Raw genomic sequence first — 16,909 nt, forward strand, 5'->3', positions numbered from 1 at the left:
TGAAAATTTTTGTTTATAATCTTTTCTTGCATCTTTTATAATCAAAACGTCTCAAAATTTATTTCTAACGAATAATCTATCTGTACACAAAGGAATGCAAAACAACTTTAAAATGTTGCAACTAAAATAAATAGGCAAAAATTGTTGAGTGGTAGAATTCATGGGGTTTCAAGTCCTGCAAAAGCATAATATTTAATTCATTGTGGCATTAAGTGGTCTCCAATCTTGTTGAATTGGGCTTTTTGAAGTGTATCTGGGTCCTGGTATCCATGGGCAGATAACAAAACACTCTTCCTCAGTGTGAGGGGAATATGCTCTAAATACTTGTCGAAAGCTATGACCTTGAGGTATGTTTACAGACTTCATGGTGTCCCATTGTTTCCAGGCAGTTCGCACTTGCTTCTTCCTCAGGGCTGAGTAGTATTTATTTACACACACGGATACCTGTGTTAAGAAGTTGAATTCAAATATTACATTAAGCAGATCCAACATAACTTAGTTTTGAAACAAATTTAACAAAAAAAAACAAGAATTTTAACTTACAAATGTCTAAAATATAAAAGGTTATCTAAAATATACAATACAGAAAAGTTACCTTTTTCCTGATGTTTGGCAAATCATCTATAGTTGGATTTTTTATTTCCCTCTTACTCAAACGCAGAATGGGCAGAGGGACCTGGTTGCGCTCAATAGGTGGAGCTGTCCAACCTCTGCATGTTCTCGAGGGTTCACGATGTGGTTTGCAACCTGAAAAAAATTCCAGAAGAGATATTTGTAAAAATGAGCAAATAGAGGAAAATTTAATGCAGCAATCCTACTAATATACAACTGTTCTCGATGATATTAATCCAAACTAAACATGTTCAGAAAATACTTTATATTCTTTATGTACATTACCTGTCTTTGGTGCATTTATAATTTGAAATGAAATGATTTTAAATTCAACCACATCCTTCATATTAAATTGAACTATATCCTTCTTAATTTTGCTTAAAATTTCAATTTTGCTAATTGTAAACCTGGACAATTGGGATAAGAAGTGAGAATCGGAAAGTTATCTATACCTGCAGTAGGGGTGGTGCTACTCCTAGATGTCTCATGTACAGGATCATCAGTCGAAGGTGATGATGGCGGGCTAGGAGTACATTCAGTCAAAGGAGGTGGTATTGATGGGCGACGATTATCACGTTTACGTGTACTACTTCTAATAGGGAAATCAACACCATTTGCTGCACTGGCTGAAAATTTTAGATAAGTAGAGGATCAGAGAGGTGATATGCCTATGGGTATTGTACCACCAGCTGGAGTAAGCGCATTCATATGGAAAACAAAAACAGGGACATCACCTACAGTGTTGTGCTTGAAAAGCTCTACAAAATGCAACAAACATGAGGTCTCTAGCATTTACAGTTCCAGAATTAGAGAAAGTTTTCAGTTTCGGCATCTAATGGGTGCTTCTCCCTTGAAAATGTACTGATTGACCCCAAACTCAAGAAGATGAAAGATGACATTAAATATAACACCTGCCCATAACATTATTAGGTTAGGTCTGTGTAGCTTCTGAAAATCAGTAAATATAAAATTTATTTTGCAAATTTTTGTGTAATACAAGCCTGAACTTTTTTTTTTAATATAAATACATGGTATAGTGAGGATGATAAAAACAGATAAGTACTAAAATTCATACAATCAAATAACACAACCAACATCAGAACCTTTTTTTTTTTTAATTTTCACTTAAATAAAAAAAACTTGAAAAAAGCTTGAGAAAAAAAACAGCCTTGTAATGATAAAACTCAAGACAGTTGAGAGAAAGTCACCTACCAAGCCTGCTCAGCTGTGGTAAAAGATGTACCTCAGGCAGCATACAAACTACACTTCCCTTCTCTGCCATGGTACGGACTGCCTATAAATTACAATAAATTATTTCTTCTAAATACTCAATAATGGTAGTTTTAGGGTATCTTCAGAGTGTCACTTATTCTAGTAGGGATCGTAAATATAAACTAAACAACTTACTGCTATACAAAATTATAATAATAAATAATAAACATTATGATGAACAATTAAGACATTTTTAAATTAATACAATGAAGCATGTAGCATATTCACCGTCAAATCCGCGTTATCTGCGTAAATAGCTGTCCTCCTTGCACGCATGGCACCCTTGGATCCTATCTGCTCAGTTGCAAAAGTAAGCTTAAGTTTAGCCTTCTTAAAATGTTTCCCATCTTTGTCTTCATCTTCAAGAATTTTATCTCGCTTCTTTTTAGCTATGTCAGGACTATGCTTCTTTGCAGAGGATCCAGCTGGGACAACGAATAACAAAGGTTTGGCATAGGGTGAATCTTGGTCCTTTGCAATGGCTTGCATGTCTTTTAAATGCCGTGCTAACTGCCTGTCCGTCAGCCCAATTACTCTGGCACCGGCTGTGTAATGACTGATAACATGTGGTACTTGCCTGGCTTTCTGAGCGTAATAACGTGTTATCTCTCCAACTGAGTTCTTCAGCGCAAATTTTGTGATGGCAGAAAAAAACAAACTTTGACGTTTGCTATATTTTTCTCTTTTCTGTAACCTTGCTCTATCAGGATCTGCATTATAAAAAAAAAATTAATAGAAGTGCAGAAGAGGGCAGTTCCAGTAATGTATGTTTACTGTATATGCTGGGTATATATATGTTATAAGACAAAGCCAATCACCAAATGGCTGACCATATAAAAATTAGAGTTTTATATTTTTCTTTTATTCTTGAATTTTTCATTAGGTACATGTACATACAAAGACAACATGCATGGTCTAACAGATTTCATGTCATACAACACAGTGTTGTTAAAAATCACTCACCAGTAAAATATGAAGCTAACGTACCTTCAGCCAGCATATCCAAATAGCGGTCTGTGGCAGTCATATGGTACAGAAATTCATCAAAGTCAATCTCACCACTGCCATCATTGTCTAGTTCTTTAAGAACACTGCTGATTTCTTCCTCAGATAATTCTACGTCCAGTTCCCTCATCAACTTGAAGAGTTCCCTACTATCTAAGCTTCCTCCTCGATCTGAGTCCAAGAGATCAAACACCTGAATTCAGAACAAAAAATGATATATGTCACTCTAAAAGTGAAAAATATAAAACATTTTATCATACCCATCCAAGAAACTAAATATCAAAATAATGGATGCATGTTACTTACCATTTGAAAGGTAAACAGTGATTTCTATTAAAATTGTTTTTTATCTTTCTATTGTCAACATACTGTACTTTAATTATAAAAATGATAATTCTACCATTTTATCACTTATTTATTTGCCCACTTCTTTCAAGTTACAAACCTCCTTAAACATTCTTATCTGGTCATCACTCAATTCTTCATACCATCCTGGCTTAACTGCACCTATTGGAGTGTTCAATAATATTAAAATTATCAAGAGACTGTAAGGATATTGGTCAAGGGAGTCAGCCATAAACATGCATTTCATCAGAGGTTATAATTAAGTTTTGTGTTTTAATGTTTTGTGCAATTCTTATTCTAATTTTTAGAATGAATTACATGCTAAATACTTATTCTAATACAGTAATAGTACATGTAGTAGTGGTACGGACAAATCGATATTGCTATAAATGTAATGTCACTAAACCGCCACTTGGACCACGTTACAAAAATGAAAACGATGACAAATTCAAAGCGCTTGGTCTTAAATCCAAACTTTTCATAGAGAACAATTCATACCAAAAGAGCCTAAAATAACAATACAAGATTCACCAACCTTTATCATCACCGTCGTCCTTGTCCATCAAAATTTCTTCAACAAACTGAATCTGCAAAAAAAGAGGGTTATTGTTTAGTCATATAAAAATATATATATTTAAAATAAACAAAATGCGACTGTCATACAATCGGGAATAAAGCTGCAAAATCACAATAATATTAAAACGGACAGAGAGTTTGGTGACAAAAAACCTCGTTCGAAATAACTCATACACAAGGTAAATGTGATATCAAATCCACCTACTTTTCGCTCTTTCTTTCCATTTTCTTTGTTCTTTGACCCTTTCCCCTTCTGGCTGTTAGATATCATTATTCCAACTTTTAGAATGGTACTGCGTTATATCTAAGTTATTGTTGTGCCCATAATGTACCTCATCATGTGCAAATCGCACATGGTAGATGTAAACAACGTATGACGTCATAATAGAGCTTGCGCATGCGTATACTTTACGTCATCACATTTTTTTTCTTTGCACGAAGATATACATGTAACTTATAGGCATTGGAAGTTTAATGGTTTTGATCGGGCTCATATCTCACTAATTCGACTTAACTTTTTTATCTTTGTTATTTCTTGTCAATACAAACATCTATTTATGTAGGTCTGAATTTAGGGATTTCAAAAACACAAGTGTAAATAGGACTAATAAGTGGGTTTTTGTTTTTTCAAACTGAAAATTTTCCGGGTAGGACCTTCATGGTCCATAGGTGATTTTTTTCTTAAATCCATAAACACAACCTCCATCCAATTTCCCCAACCTACATGTAAAACTAGATGTTTTTTTTCTTTTGAGTTGATGACAAACCGTTTTAATTTTAAAAGAGAGAGAGAGAGAGAGTGAGAGAGAAAGAGAGAGCCTCCGTTGTCTTAACGCATATATATAGAACTTAAATTAGGTCTCTTCAAATGAATGCCCACTACGTTTCGCGTGCACTTGGCTTCTGGAAGTTTTATCACTTCGTTTTTTGAATGCACACGTACGAAAGTTCATTTTCCCCCCTAGCTGCTTGATTAGGCGTCATTCAGTTAATCCAATGAGCTTTCAGTTGCATTTCCTTGGTCAGTCTGGTTGCAAACTGCCGCGGAATTGGATCGATTTACGTAGAACGATAATTTCATTGGGAATGCGACTTAAGAGATTACGTCGAATAATGATAAATCGGGTGTTTTCAAGAAAATTTACAATATTTTAAAAATAAACACTGAGAGTTTCACGAAGTAAGCGAACAAGCCTACTGGTAAATGATGTCAACATCCTCATCCCAACTTACATAAAAAGTTATAAAAAGGTATGATTCATTATGTTTCAATGTTATAATTCAACTTTAGATAATATATATTAGAGTATTTTAACTTTATAATAACATTATGATTCACTGCTTAAAAGTAAGACGTAAATATTTTTTATTAAACTAGCATTATAGCAACATTATGTTAACGTTACTTTTTCTTTTAAGTTAAGTTACAGTAACAGTGCATCACTACTTTCAAAGTAATCAAACGCGTTTTATTAACGTTGTGTGACGCTGGGTTTTTTCCAACATTCATCCATCAAGTCTCCCCGGGAAACGTCTATTCAATCCAATAATTATCATACTTCATTTTCTCATAACGTTAATTATTATATAATACATCTTCGTGTCAATTTATTTTCCAGAAACTCTTGCTTGTTTTTACTGATGGTTTTAAATGGAGACCACGCTGTGATGTGGGATCATAGAACTGCCCATTGGTATTTATTGCTTCGTGGCGACTGGTAGCGACTACCACGCTCAAACTCCAAACGACCCTCTGGGTTAACTAATCATTAAGAATCAATAGTTAACATGCAATTTACCACGCATTCGGAACGACAAAGTGGCTTTCAGACCGCATACTACAATAACGGTTCTTCCAGGTGTGAAAATCTATTCCATGTCGTCACTATCATGAAACCCCATGTTGCCTGGGTAGTTGCCTCTGACTTTCATCGTCACGCTTCAGAAAAGTTATGAAGTACATTTACATCCCTTTTGCTGGTCCGGATTAATTCTAAATGTATGTTTCTTGTTATGTGGATTTGTCCCGTGTTGTCATATCATTTTCACATCTATTGAATAAGATAGGGCTAATGCGATTCATTGATTTGCGTTCAAAGAAATGACCATTAGAAAGAAGACAGGTGCTCAGATTTACTCTTCCGATTAATTATCATTGTATTTGGGCTTTTATTATTTACCATAGAGTGTAGAATGTCCCATTTCCTTTGTGCACCTAAAATAAAATCAATCTTTCCAACGATGGATTAGTGCGATACATAAATGCGTTTGGTTGCTTCCGTTGATATAACGCGTTTTTCCCATAGGTAAAGTTGACGGAGTTATCGCATTTGAATTTACGTCCTGAACAGATAATCATAGCTGTATTACCGGTATTAATACCAGGTGAAAAGCCCTTGACAAAAAATTGTATTTATCTTTTCAATTTTTATTGATGCACTAGTGGCAGTTGAGGCCGTGTAAGGACGAACGCGATTGGCTGTTGAAGGTTAAAACGTTTATGAAGCTTTGCTATTGACGGTGTTTGTATGTCAACAAAACTCCATCATGCTCTGCCATTATTCAAGTGAAATGAGTGGCAAAGCAAACAGGGTGAAGTACAGCGTATTCATTAGACCTTAACACTCAGCAACAACGGACTATTTACATCAGTTTGGGGACCTACTGGTTGAGGCTATGACACCCATAGCACAAGGGGATTGACATTTACAAGTGATACTCGTACTTCTAAAAGATGTTCACACGGTGACATGTCACCTTTTTAATCAATCTGGTGGTGTGTTGACATTTTATCTACGGGTTACCAAGGAATTATCATATGTGGACTCCTAATTTGAGATGAACTGGGACACGTGTTATTTTAGCCAGTTGGAGGTAAAATCCATAACGTACATGATTTAACTACTTTTAAAAATGACTGGTAAAGGAGGGAAAATGGACTATACCATCAATACAGCCATCAAAAGAGGCTTTTTCCAACAGGTGCGTTTCCTTATAGAGCTTGGGTCCGATGTGAACGGAAAAGACGAAGATGGTTTAACGCCATTGATTCTGTGTGCAATGATAGAGGAAGAGGAATGGGGAGTTGGTCTTTCGAGACTCTTGTTAGAAAAGGGAGCGTCGGTAGGTTTTCGTGACAAGCGAGGACTTAATGCTCTACATTACGCCTGTCTTTACCAACGTCTAGAACTGGTTCGTGTTTTTCTATGCGCAATTGACTACGACCTAAATCAGGGAGATAAATTTGGAAATACGGCGTTACATTACGCAGTTTCTGTTGGTAACGTTGACATTACACGGTTACTGTTAAGAACACTGCATAAATATGGAATGACGGTGGACAAACCCAACCGACGTGGATTTACTCCTCTCATACAAGCATGGAGCACTGGTCGCGTTACCTGTGCACAAATTCTTGTAGACGAGGGGCACGCAGACCAGGAGACCGCCGACAAAGTAGAGGGGAAAACTGCTAAAGAGTGGGAAACTGAAGTTTTAGCCAAAATGAACAAACTTGTGATAAATCCCAAAGTAAGACGCCATAGACCAAGTACCGCGTTACGCGTGTCATCTGCGCCAATTTTACGTCGCCGGAGACCAAGCACCGCGATGAGCTTAAGGGGTAATCGGAATGCACCTGACAATGGACTCCTAGTCAATGTAGAAAAAACAGATATGTTAATCCGCAGTGCCAGTTTGTCAGACTTGAGAAATAACCCCGAATTCGTTTTTAAACTATCTGCCGTGGACTATTTCAGTCAAGAAAACATGAATGACTTCCAACCCCAGTATGGGGAGGGTTATGACGGTTTTCAAGGACATTATCAAAGACTAGCCCTAGATGGCAACTGGAAAGGCGAAGTGAAATCTCTTTTGCACGAATTTCAGTTCCAGTGCTCTCCCTCTTACAGGGACAGTATAAAACCACCTCCTCCGCGACAATACATTCGTCCCGCCACGCCCCCTAGTCAACTCTCCGACGGTGAAGTACCAATGTCTGATCGGGGAAGCGCAACTGGACGTAGGTCAATTGCTGGACCCCGTGGTAAGAAATTAGAACGTCAAACATCCGACGCGAATATGTCACGCCGCGGGTCTGTGGTAAACCTTGGTCCAGCAGGGAGACGGAAAAATTCCATCGACGCCGGCAATTTGCCTCCTGGTTCCAGAGGACAGCGCAGCAAAAGAGGAAGTGTTGACATTGTACAAGAAGAGTGTGATTCTAGTCAAAGTGGGGGATCAGCAGGAAACAAGTCTGGGCTATCAGATTCCGCCAAAGCTAGTACAAATAGAAAAGAGACCGAGAATGCCAAACTTCCCCCTCGACCCGTAAGCAGAACTGGGCAGTATCGGAATAACATACCAGTGGTCAAGGAAACAAAAGTGGATAGTGATCGGACTCAACTGGATAACGTTTATGAAGAAGATGACCCAAACTATTTGTCACCATCACGGGCCTAGCTAATTATTATCATCATTATTATTTACTGATAAAAATGCATTTTCCATCTTAAATCCACAATGTCAACTTGTTTTTAGGACTTGTTTCTAGATTTGTTTGACATCATACTTATGATTTCGGAAAATGTTCCGACGGCGGGGTCCATAATACTTTCACATATTTTAGTGCCATTTTACACACGTTTTAAATGATATCCGCAATCAAATAATTTTGGTTATTGTATTCAATCACTTTTTTGTGCGCATATTAGTTTTGTTTTTCGTTGGATTTGGAGTCATTGTACATTATTTTAAAGACAGGTCAAAGTCTTTGGTACTTTAAGCAACCGCTTAAGCCAAGTGTACGTTCTGCAAGTTTACATTTAATTACATAAAAAACTTCAAAACGAATAATAAATCTAGTCGTATGTATTATACGTACAGCCAAGGAATGAAAACTAGAAATCAAAAAGACAAACAAAACCAAAGTGAGCATTTATAGATGTTTTGTGTTTTAAAATATTTTTTCCTTAAAAAAGGGTGAATTTTTTTACGATGTGAGTCATTCGAAAGCGCTGTTCGACTTTTTTTTTACATTACTTTTGGTCTAGGCTCTACGTCTGTGGTATGTAAAATATTATAAACCTTTTATTGTACTAGGTCAATTCATTATGCCTAGGTGTTCAGTATATCCCCCTTTTCTGTTATTTTAGTTGTGAACTAAATTCAGTAAAATGACATTAGCTGTATACGTTTATCAGGATTTGATCGTAAATCGATACTTTTCTTTTTTCATGTGGTAGGTTTTTTGTCTCTGAATGAGAATGTACAGGGCATTTGTCTTGTTTTTATTGTGATATTTCAGTAGTTTTTGATAAAATGTATCACAATATGCTGAACCCCGGTCTTTTTCAGTCTTGCACGTTTCAACCTACAGGGCCGATATTCGAATAAGACTGTTTTACAAATAAAAAAGAAAGAATGAAACGATCAGTTGTTGTGTTTATTTAATTCTTTATTAATGGTCTTAGCTGAACAAGACATTTCTTTGAACAAGCATTGTCAATATTTTCGAAAGAGCATTGATGATTGTAATTGAACTAGCAGCCATTTGAGTAGGACAAGTAAGCAGTCAGGTTCTTTATTGTTTGGCAACAATCAAAGCAGTGGCTTTCGGCTACGCAATTTCTTTTCGTCTGTTTGGATCAAAACACAAGACCCTAAGTCAATTGACTGAGCACATGTAACAGATAGGCCCTCGAGTGAAGTTAATATAACCATATTGATCCTGCAAATATTCTCATGGACATTTTAAAATGCTTAACCTATGAGGAGAGGCGTGAACAACATGTTACTTTGCTTTATAAAAAAATGAAGTCGCTCTTTTTCAAATAGTTTTTTTCTTACGTTGTTTAGTTCGCTAACTGTTGCTTCTTTCCATAAAGTTCTTTTCTTACATTTTCTGGTTCCTTTAATTTTGCTCTGAGTTTCTTCAATTCGATCTTTAGAGTTTATCTGACAGAGTCGCACTCATGAAAAGAAATACGGATTCTTCTGGCACATCGTCCGGTGCTGGCACTCTGCCTGGTGCATTCTATAGCACGGTATTGCAAACCAATTTTGATTCACATATGTATACATGATTTTAAACTGCTTTCCTCTTCTTTCTGTTCTGCTACTTGTCGGACTCCTTCACAGCCCCGTTTTCATTCTTTCTTGATCTCTTCTCAGGCGTGGTGGAAACTTTTTCTTTGATGCTGCAAATTTGGGGAACTTGTGTATTAACAGTCTGCACTTGCTGGTATCATGGGTCGTTCTTCCAGTTCATGCCAATTGTAATGGTCAGCTTATCTCTATATAGCCAGAGATATTAAAGCGTATTTACTAGAGTCCTTAATACATTTAAACTAAGACTAATTTTAAGTTACCTTTTAATTGAAAGCATTATTTTAAAGTTGATGACAGTTCTTTCTACAGCATAAAATGCATAATTAACAGATTAAGGTAAATCATTATAACTGAGACGTCCTAACAATCTTTTCATTGGAGGTCTGTTCATTATAGCTTTTTTTCCTGAATTTAGTTTAAGACTTGAGTTATGCCTTCACGATGACTGTTGTCATTAGCCTTCGTACGTGATCGCGTATTTCGATGTATTCTAATAACATGTTTACTGAATAGAAGTGCAGTAAGTGGGCATTTGACTTGCTTTTAACACGAGATTCAAAAAGCATAAAATGAAACTACTCAGAGAGCAAATCAACTGGGAAAATTGCAAAATGAGATTTTAAAATCAATACATTAACAAAATTATAGAGTACACAAACACGAGCCTTTGATATATGATAGGCTCATGTTTGAATGAATATGTGGCTGTTTTTTAATTAACAGTTTTATACTTATTCGCAAAAATAATAAACGAGGCAATTAATTTATCAATTAATTAATTAATTAATCATCACAAAATAAAATATTTCTCCCTTGGCCCATTTGTGACTTATTCTGAAAATTTTATCAAAATCTGTACGTAATTAATTAATTAATTGCACTAAATATCAAATCAGTTCATTCTAGAATCTATCGAAAACAAAATTTGAAATAAGAAATAAAATCTCTGGACAACAATTTACCACAAACAAACAAACTCACTCACAAACCCACAAACGCACAAGCAAGCAAAAAAAAAATTTTTTTGCGCAAGTCATAAGCTCCCCTGCCTGCACCATCCCCCTTATTTAGAAATAAAAATCTCGCTCTAATCTACATGTAAGTGAATTAGGTACTTAGTGATCGAATCATTTATCTTTTAGCAATGGCAGTTCTTTAGAATTACTGAGAAGCGATTAGACGCAATTTTGGAGAAACACATGATCAATCATCGAAATTCGACCGAAAAGCTCCTCTTGCAGATGAATGCATGACTTCTTTTGTAAATAGAGTCAAATATCGTACAGGGCATTGGAGTTGTTGTGACCAATGTGTGTGTCACCGTAAACAGCTCAGGGTTTATTCGAGAGGTCACCTGCTTGTGATTATGTTAAAACAGTCCACCTGGACTAGACAGCACTTACTCAAAACATTTTTAAATAAAATGCCATTCTATGCAGTAAGAACTGGAAAGAGACCAGGAGTATACAATACTTGGTACGTATCACTGTATCAGGACTAGGGTCGGGAGGCAGGACGTGCTACTTTTAGTACTGTCAGTATTACTGTTGGTGTTACTGTGTTACTGTGTGTGACTACACATAAGTACAGTTCAGACACAACGTATTTCCATTTCATTCGACATCCGACATTTACTCCTTCAGGCATGATCTGAAATTATATACCATTGTTTCTTTTCTGGTTGACACGTGCAATGTACAATGTACTGTACCTTAAATCAGACAGCGAAAGACACACAGTGAGTGTTACTGTTAGTCTGTTATTTATTTCTACAGCAAGAATGTAACTTTCCTTGAAGTTTTCACAATCTTCCCTCACTCCAAGGCATACCTATTCAATCAAAATAGTCACAGTATTATGATTCACTGTGAAATCATAAACACGTTAATATGGGGAACGGCAGTAACAAACACACTTCTTTATAAAAGAAATTAGGTAGAACCCCAGAAACAAACTCTCCAATAATCATGTTGCTCATGCAATTTATAATGCACTCCATTCTGTGCAGTAGTTTGCTTTCTGGCTATTTGACTTGCGGTACCTCGTGCCTGGTGGCCTTATGTCCCACACGGGACAGAGAGAAATGATGATGAAGATGACCTCATGCCTACAGAAGTCTGTTTTGGTTTAATTTGGTGGTTACTAAATTTCATGATGGCCAAGCAGAGTAATCTTACCTTACTGTTGGGAAAACTTGTTGGCTTTACAGGAATGTGCGAGTCGAGGAGATGAGAGGTAAGATAAAATTTGAGAGCTCCCACATCATGGTGGATGCCCAAACTGTTGTCATTTTTTTATTTTTCAGGCCTTTGGTTTCATGTGTTGGCACATAGTACGAGTCAGAAATCCTCAATAGGGGTGCTTACACATTAATTTTGTATACTAGGGTATACCTTGGTGATAATGGGAAAATTGTTTAAATTTCCAAGGAAAATTGCATACTGGACAGACATTGTGACTGTTTACTTGCAACCCCCAGCTTCCATCTCAAGGTGTCAAATGTTGTTTTATAACTTGATGAGACAACGAAACATATACAACATGTTTCTGTTAGGTGCAAAGTGTTTGATTTTTTCAAGAAAATTTGACTGCTTGAGGCCATTTGCTCATCTTATTTATAGAGCATTTGCCGGTCACTAAAGCAGAAAAATGACTGTGTATTCGGGTTGTCTCAAATTGACATTTAAGTTTTAGTTTAGGGTTACAGTGCCACTTTCATTATTAACATTAATATAATATCACTGCCATATTTCAGGCCAGAATGTCAAAGTCAGGTAAAAGGGTTTCCAAATGCAAGGTATAAAAAATTTGATACCAAGGCAGCTGCATGGGATTTTGTTCATGGTGCAGATGCCAGTTCAAATAAGGGTATGTAATGTTTAGTTTGTGTGTTTATCCATGTGTAGTAAGGATATTCTATGCTGTAGCCAGCACCCTTATCACTAGAGATGGTCCCACCATCCTAAAGGGTTAACTATAGTGAATTGATTGGGAAGGTGTGGGCATTTCAACCCCTCTTACTGTAACAACTATTTATACATGTATTTTACAGGTTGTAGCCCTCAGACAGCATTCTATACACTCTAGATCTGCACATAGCATTCTATAGACTGAAAAAATAGTCAACTGCTATAGTGTATGACTTATGAATACTGCTACCGCTCACTTCCCTGTTAATTTTAAGACCTTTTTAAAACTATTTATGAAATTTGGATTCTCTTGCTCTTCAAATGCTCATTTTATGTGCTTTTCCATACAGTAATTTTAAAATGTAAGAAAACCCAGTCTCATGATTATTCATAATTGCCAGGATACAACAGCAATGCACAACATCACTCCACTGCCCCAAAAAGTTCAGGCTCAAGTTCTGGTCTGGGTGACATCAAAATGCAGTTGAATTTGCTGACCACTACATTGGTTGGATGCAGAGGTAGGTGAAGTGAAAGGGGCAGTACAGATAGTAATGTTTGTACAGTAGAGATTGATAATCTTGAACTAAAATCAGAATATTCAAGGGATACAATATATAATATGAATTTATTATCCATAAAAGTGACATTTTATCACAAGACTTATTTTCCTAGCCATATAACTTTTTGCAGACCGTACATGGTGATTGAACTTTTCACAATATTTTATAGTCAATCTAGACACAACCCCTGGTCGACGTTCGCTATCTACCCTAGCACAGAAGCAAATGCAAGTCTTTTTGGGAAATGTGAACCGCCTTGAAACTGAGGCTAGAGAACTGTCATTTGTGATAGATCAAGAAGATAGTGGCAATGGAAGCAAAAGGCCATCAACATCAAGTGAGGAACCAGAATATAAAAAGATGAAGAAAGGAGAGTTTGGTGGTAACTGAGGTTTTTTAATCTATATCTTTAAATTTTCTTCTTTTTTCTTCAAATAATGTTTCTTCAGATATTTTTTAAAAGGTCAGTTTCAGTCAAGTCTTTTGTTTCTATAGATACACTATGTTATAATATAATTATGATGCAATTTAGAAGATTTGAGAAAATGTAAAGATTTGTTTTATTATTGATCTAGCATTTGCACCTTTTGCTTTTATTTTTTAGATTCAGATACAGGCTCTGTTGTGATTGTCTACACTGATGGGGCATGTATCAACAATGGGAAAGAGAATGCTAGAGCTGGCATAGGAGTATACTGGGGTCCTGATAATCCTATGTGAGTTAGAAAGTTAGTTGGGGGTGCCTCAAAATAAATGTCAAAAAAAAAAACACCATAGCTGATGTTTTATGCTGATAATTATGAACACACACTTACTCACACACGCACGCACACACACACACACACACACACACACACACACGTTTGTAGACTGATGAATGAAAACAGTTAAGAATATTATTGGGATATTCGATTGTAGAATCCACTTGTTGTGGGGAAAATAAACTCCCTTTGAACCTAGAGAGTTCCGCTTTCTTTTGATTCTCTTTCATTTATTTACTCATCTTTTGTCTATTTCTTTATTTCATTATTGGATAAAAGGAATGTGTCTGAAAGGTTACCTGGAAAACAGACAAATAACAGAGCTGAAATTCATGTAAGTTGTAAGTACATTTTTCATATGAAGTAATTAACACAGTCATATGTCACAAAATGGGCTGCATCACAGCAGACAGAAGTTACACTGCTTCCAGTGTTTTCATCTTTGTTCACCTCGAGCTGTTTTAGTCTCAACCTAAATGAGGATGTCTCTAAAGTAACTTTCAGAACAATTTATCTTTGGAGCATTGCTTAGACCAGTGACACTCTTACTAATGTACCTTAGAATTTTTGGAACATGCACACTAAATCCAGACATGCAAGATACAGGGTATAGAACATAACACTTGTAAGTGGTTATCATGGACCATTTTGGTGATATCATTTCATCTTAGTTTTTCATTTAACCTCATCTTTTCTTATCCTTCTTTCCTGACTCTTTCTTGTTGAATACAATTCAGGCAGCAGTAAGGGCAATACAACAGGCTAAAGAGATGGGAAAACATGATGTTATTATTCGCACAGATAGCATGTTCCTTATAAATAGTAAGTGCCTTTCAAGATAAATTTGATTAAGTTATGTATTTATTTATTTATTTTTTTTTTTGACAGCTTAAAACTCATTAATACATAATTAATAAAGAAACTCTACCAGTGTTATCCTTGTTCCCCTCAAAAATGAAAATGTGATTGAATACTAAAAATATTTTACAGCAACCAGACTATTTAACCATTGTCCTGCATATGCTGTATGACAAGCACTGCCTGTATTTGGTTTGATTTTGTTTGAAATTATCTTCCCAGTGCAATCATTTCAGGTATGACACAATGGATAGAAAAATGGAGAAGCAATGGTTGGAAGGTTGCCAAAGGAGCAGGTGTACTGAACAAAGATGATTTTCTAGAATTGGAGAGAGTGAGTGAAGGAATGCACATTAAATGGGTAATTACTTATCCTTAATTCTTGGCTTTACAATTTCTAACTGTACATCTTCCTTTTGAGCAGGTAGCAACTTTACCGTTATTTATTTATTTATTTATTTTTGCATGTAAGGTATATAATAACTGACATTTTTGCATGTGGTGTTTTCATTTTACATTAAAATAGCATTTTTATATAGCACTGAAGTTCTAAATGATTATTTGTACTTTCAGGAGCATGTACCGGCACATGTTGGCATTGAAGGCAATGAAGCAGCAGATCATCTAGCCAATGAAGGAGCTGCTAAACCTCTGAAATTTTCTTGATGAACAATGAAATCAAACATCTTTCTGAATTCATGGTCATTTTCAAGTGTATATGGTGCTGTTGAACACATGCAGAAAAAACAAAGACAAACTGTAAAAATATTTACTGTGATTTCTTTATTTCATTTATTTTTGCTAGAATATACAACTTAAGTTGCTTAAAAAACATTGCACTGAGATGATGCATGGTGCAGTGATGAAGGGGGACATTTTGAAAAAATCTGGAAAAAGAAGCACCTAAGGTGCCAAGAGGGTGAAATTAACACAACACCCATATTTGGATTGCCAGATAAACCCTGAATATTTGTAACTCAAGCTGACTCAAGGTGATGATGTCTTGTTGGGTGTAAATTGTAATAAAAATTAAAGTAAATTATGCGAATAATTGAATGAGTAAGCTGGGTGTTTGTCATTTGCATTTAGAAATTGGTGTTTTCACATTACTTGAAGAACAGTGCTTTTAATTGTTTCAAAGAGTGTTGGATGTAAGATTTCTATGCAGTATTCCATTACTTCAGCACAGTTTTGTAGCTATCAACCCTCAAATTGATAAATAGATCTAACAGATTAAACCCATACAACCCTGTACACATTTAAGTAACCATGGTCATGGTCAGTCTTAACGTTATGAATTGAGTGAGTGTGGATTCCTCATGAGGCATACAAACCACTTCTACTAGTTTCTTATATGACTCAAACAAAGTTGATAAACCAAATTAGTCCCTTGTTCAGCCAAAAAATACCTTTAAAACTGCACCTTCTTCAAATTTCTCAACATAAATTACTCTGTCCCTTCAGTTGGTGAGAGTATGCTTAATGACTAAATACTGTGCATGCATAGTGAAGTCATCACTCCCATGTATGGGTGTAGCTGTGTTCCCAGTTGCCTACTTATTTAATCAAGATGACTGAAACGACCAATGGATATATATATATACAGCACAGAAAGAAAGCAGAAAATACAAGATCAATTGTCATTTTTCAGGAAATATGAAACATTATGGTTTTTCCTTACGATGTGCTATTTGAAACTGTGGAATTTCAGTTGAGTTTGTGCAGAAATTTGACATCTTCTTGCTTCAGATGCATTCTTAACTGTTTAGGTTTTTGAATATCAGATTATCTTAAACATCTTGAACATTTACTGCAGCAAAACAAAAGTTCAGTTTTTTTAGATGTTGAAACGGCAAAGCTCAAATAAACAATTGAAGCAAAAAAAAAAAAAATCATGTTA

General features: G+C 35.8%; 3 protein-coding genes across 3 annotated transcripts; 2 read left to right on the plus strand and 1 right to left on the minus strand.

Annotated features, from left to right (window-relative positions):
* On the minus strand, positions 1–4,183 carry LOC106165607 (uncharacterized). Its single transcript, XM_013543861.2, has 9 exons — positions 4,016–4,183; positions 3,770–3,821; positions 3,335–3,396; positions 2,872–3,082; positions 2,113–2,594; positions 1,825–1,906; positions 1,065–1,238; positions 596–747; positions 1–444 (listed from the first exon to the last, which is right to left on the minus strand). Exons 1-9 carry the CDS (start codon positions 4,079–4,081, stop codon positions 193–195), a joined length of 1,533 nt encoding a protein of 510 aa, XP_013399315.2. The 5' UTR covers positions 4,082–4,183; the 3' UTR covers positions 1–192.
* A 2,100-nt stretch (positions 4,184–6,283) lies between these two features.
* LOC106181577 (uncharacterized) lies at positions 6,284–9,237 on the plus strand. Its single transcript, XM_013566010.2, has one exon. The coding sequence runs from the start codon at positions 6,724–6,726 to the stop codon at positions 8,269–8,271; it is 1,548 nt and encodes a 515-aa protein (XP_013421464.2). The 5' UTR covers positions 6,284–6,723; the 3' UTR covers positions 8,272–9,237.
* Positions 9,238–11,187: 1,950 nt separating this feature from the next.
* On the plus strand, positions 11,188–16,901 carry LOC106165611 (ribonuclease H1). Its single transcript, XM_013543864.2, has 9 exons — positions 11,188–11,394; positions 12,674–12,786; positions 13,229–13,348; positions 13,560–13,772; positions 13,995–14,106; positions 14,431–14,485; positions 14,889–14,973; positions 15,246–15,370; positions 15,583–16,901. The coding sequence occupies exons 1-9, from the start codon at positions 11,285–11,287 to the stop codon at positions 15,673–15,675; spliced, it is 1,026 nt and encodes a 341-aa protein (XP_013399318.1). The 5' UTR covers positions 11,188–11,284; the 3' UTR covers positions 15,676–16,901.
* The last annotated feature ends 8 nt before the right edge of the window (positions 16,902–16,909 follow it).

Source organism: Lingula anatina, chromosome 1 (genome assembly GCF_051362555.1).
Source record: "Lingula anatina isolate TDL-2025a chromosome 1, LinAna3.0, whole genome shotgun sequence".
Lineage (NCBI taxonomy): Eukaryota > Metazoa > Brachiopoda > Lingulata > Lingulida > Lingulidae > Lingula > Lingula anatina.

Bases quoted from the DNA above. Each gene is read 5' to 3' on its own strand.
- LOC106165607 (XM_013543861.2), bottom strand. From the start codon at position 4,081: ATGATATCTAACAGCCAGAAGGGGAAAGGGTCAAAGAACAAAGAAAAT. The intron at 3,397-3,769 runs GTTGGTGAATCT...ACACTCCAATAG, and splicing joins GGACGACGGTGATGATAAAG to GTGCAGTTAAGCCAGGATGG. The intron at 1,907-2,112 runs GTGAATATGCTA...TGTAATTTATAG, and splicing joins CAGATAACGCGGATTTGACG to GCAGTCCGTACCATGGCAGA.
- LOC106181577 (XM_013566010.2), top strand. From the start codon at position 6,724: ATGACTGGTAAAGGAGGGAAAATGGACTATACCATCAATACAGCCATC.
- LOC106165611 (XM_013543864.2), top strand. From the start codon at position 11,285: ATGTTAAAACAGTCCACCTGGACTAGACAGCACTTACTCAAAACATTT. The intron at 11,395-12,673 runs GTACGTATCACT...GCCATATTTCAG, and splicing joins CCAGGAGTATACAATACTTG to GCCAGAATGTCAAAGTCAGG. The intron at 15,371-15,582 runs GTAATTACTTAT...TTGTACTTTCAG, and splicing joins AAGGAATGCACATTAAATGG to GAGCATGTACCGGCACATGT.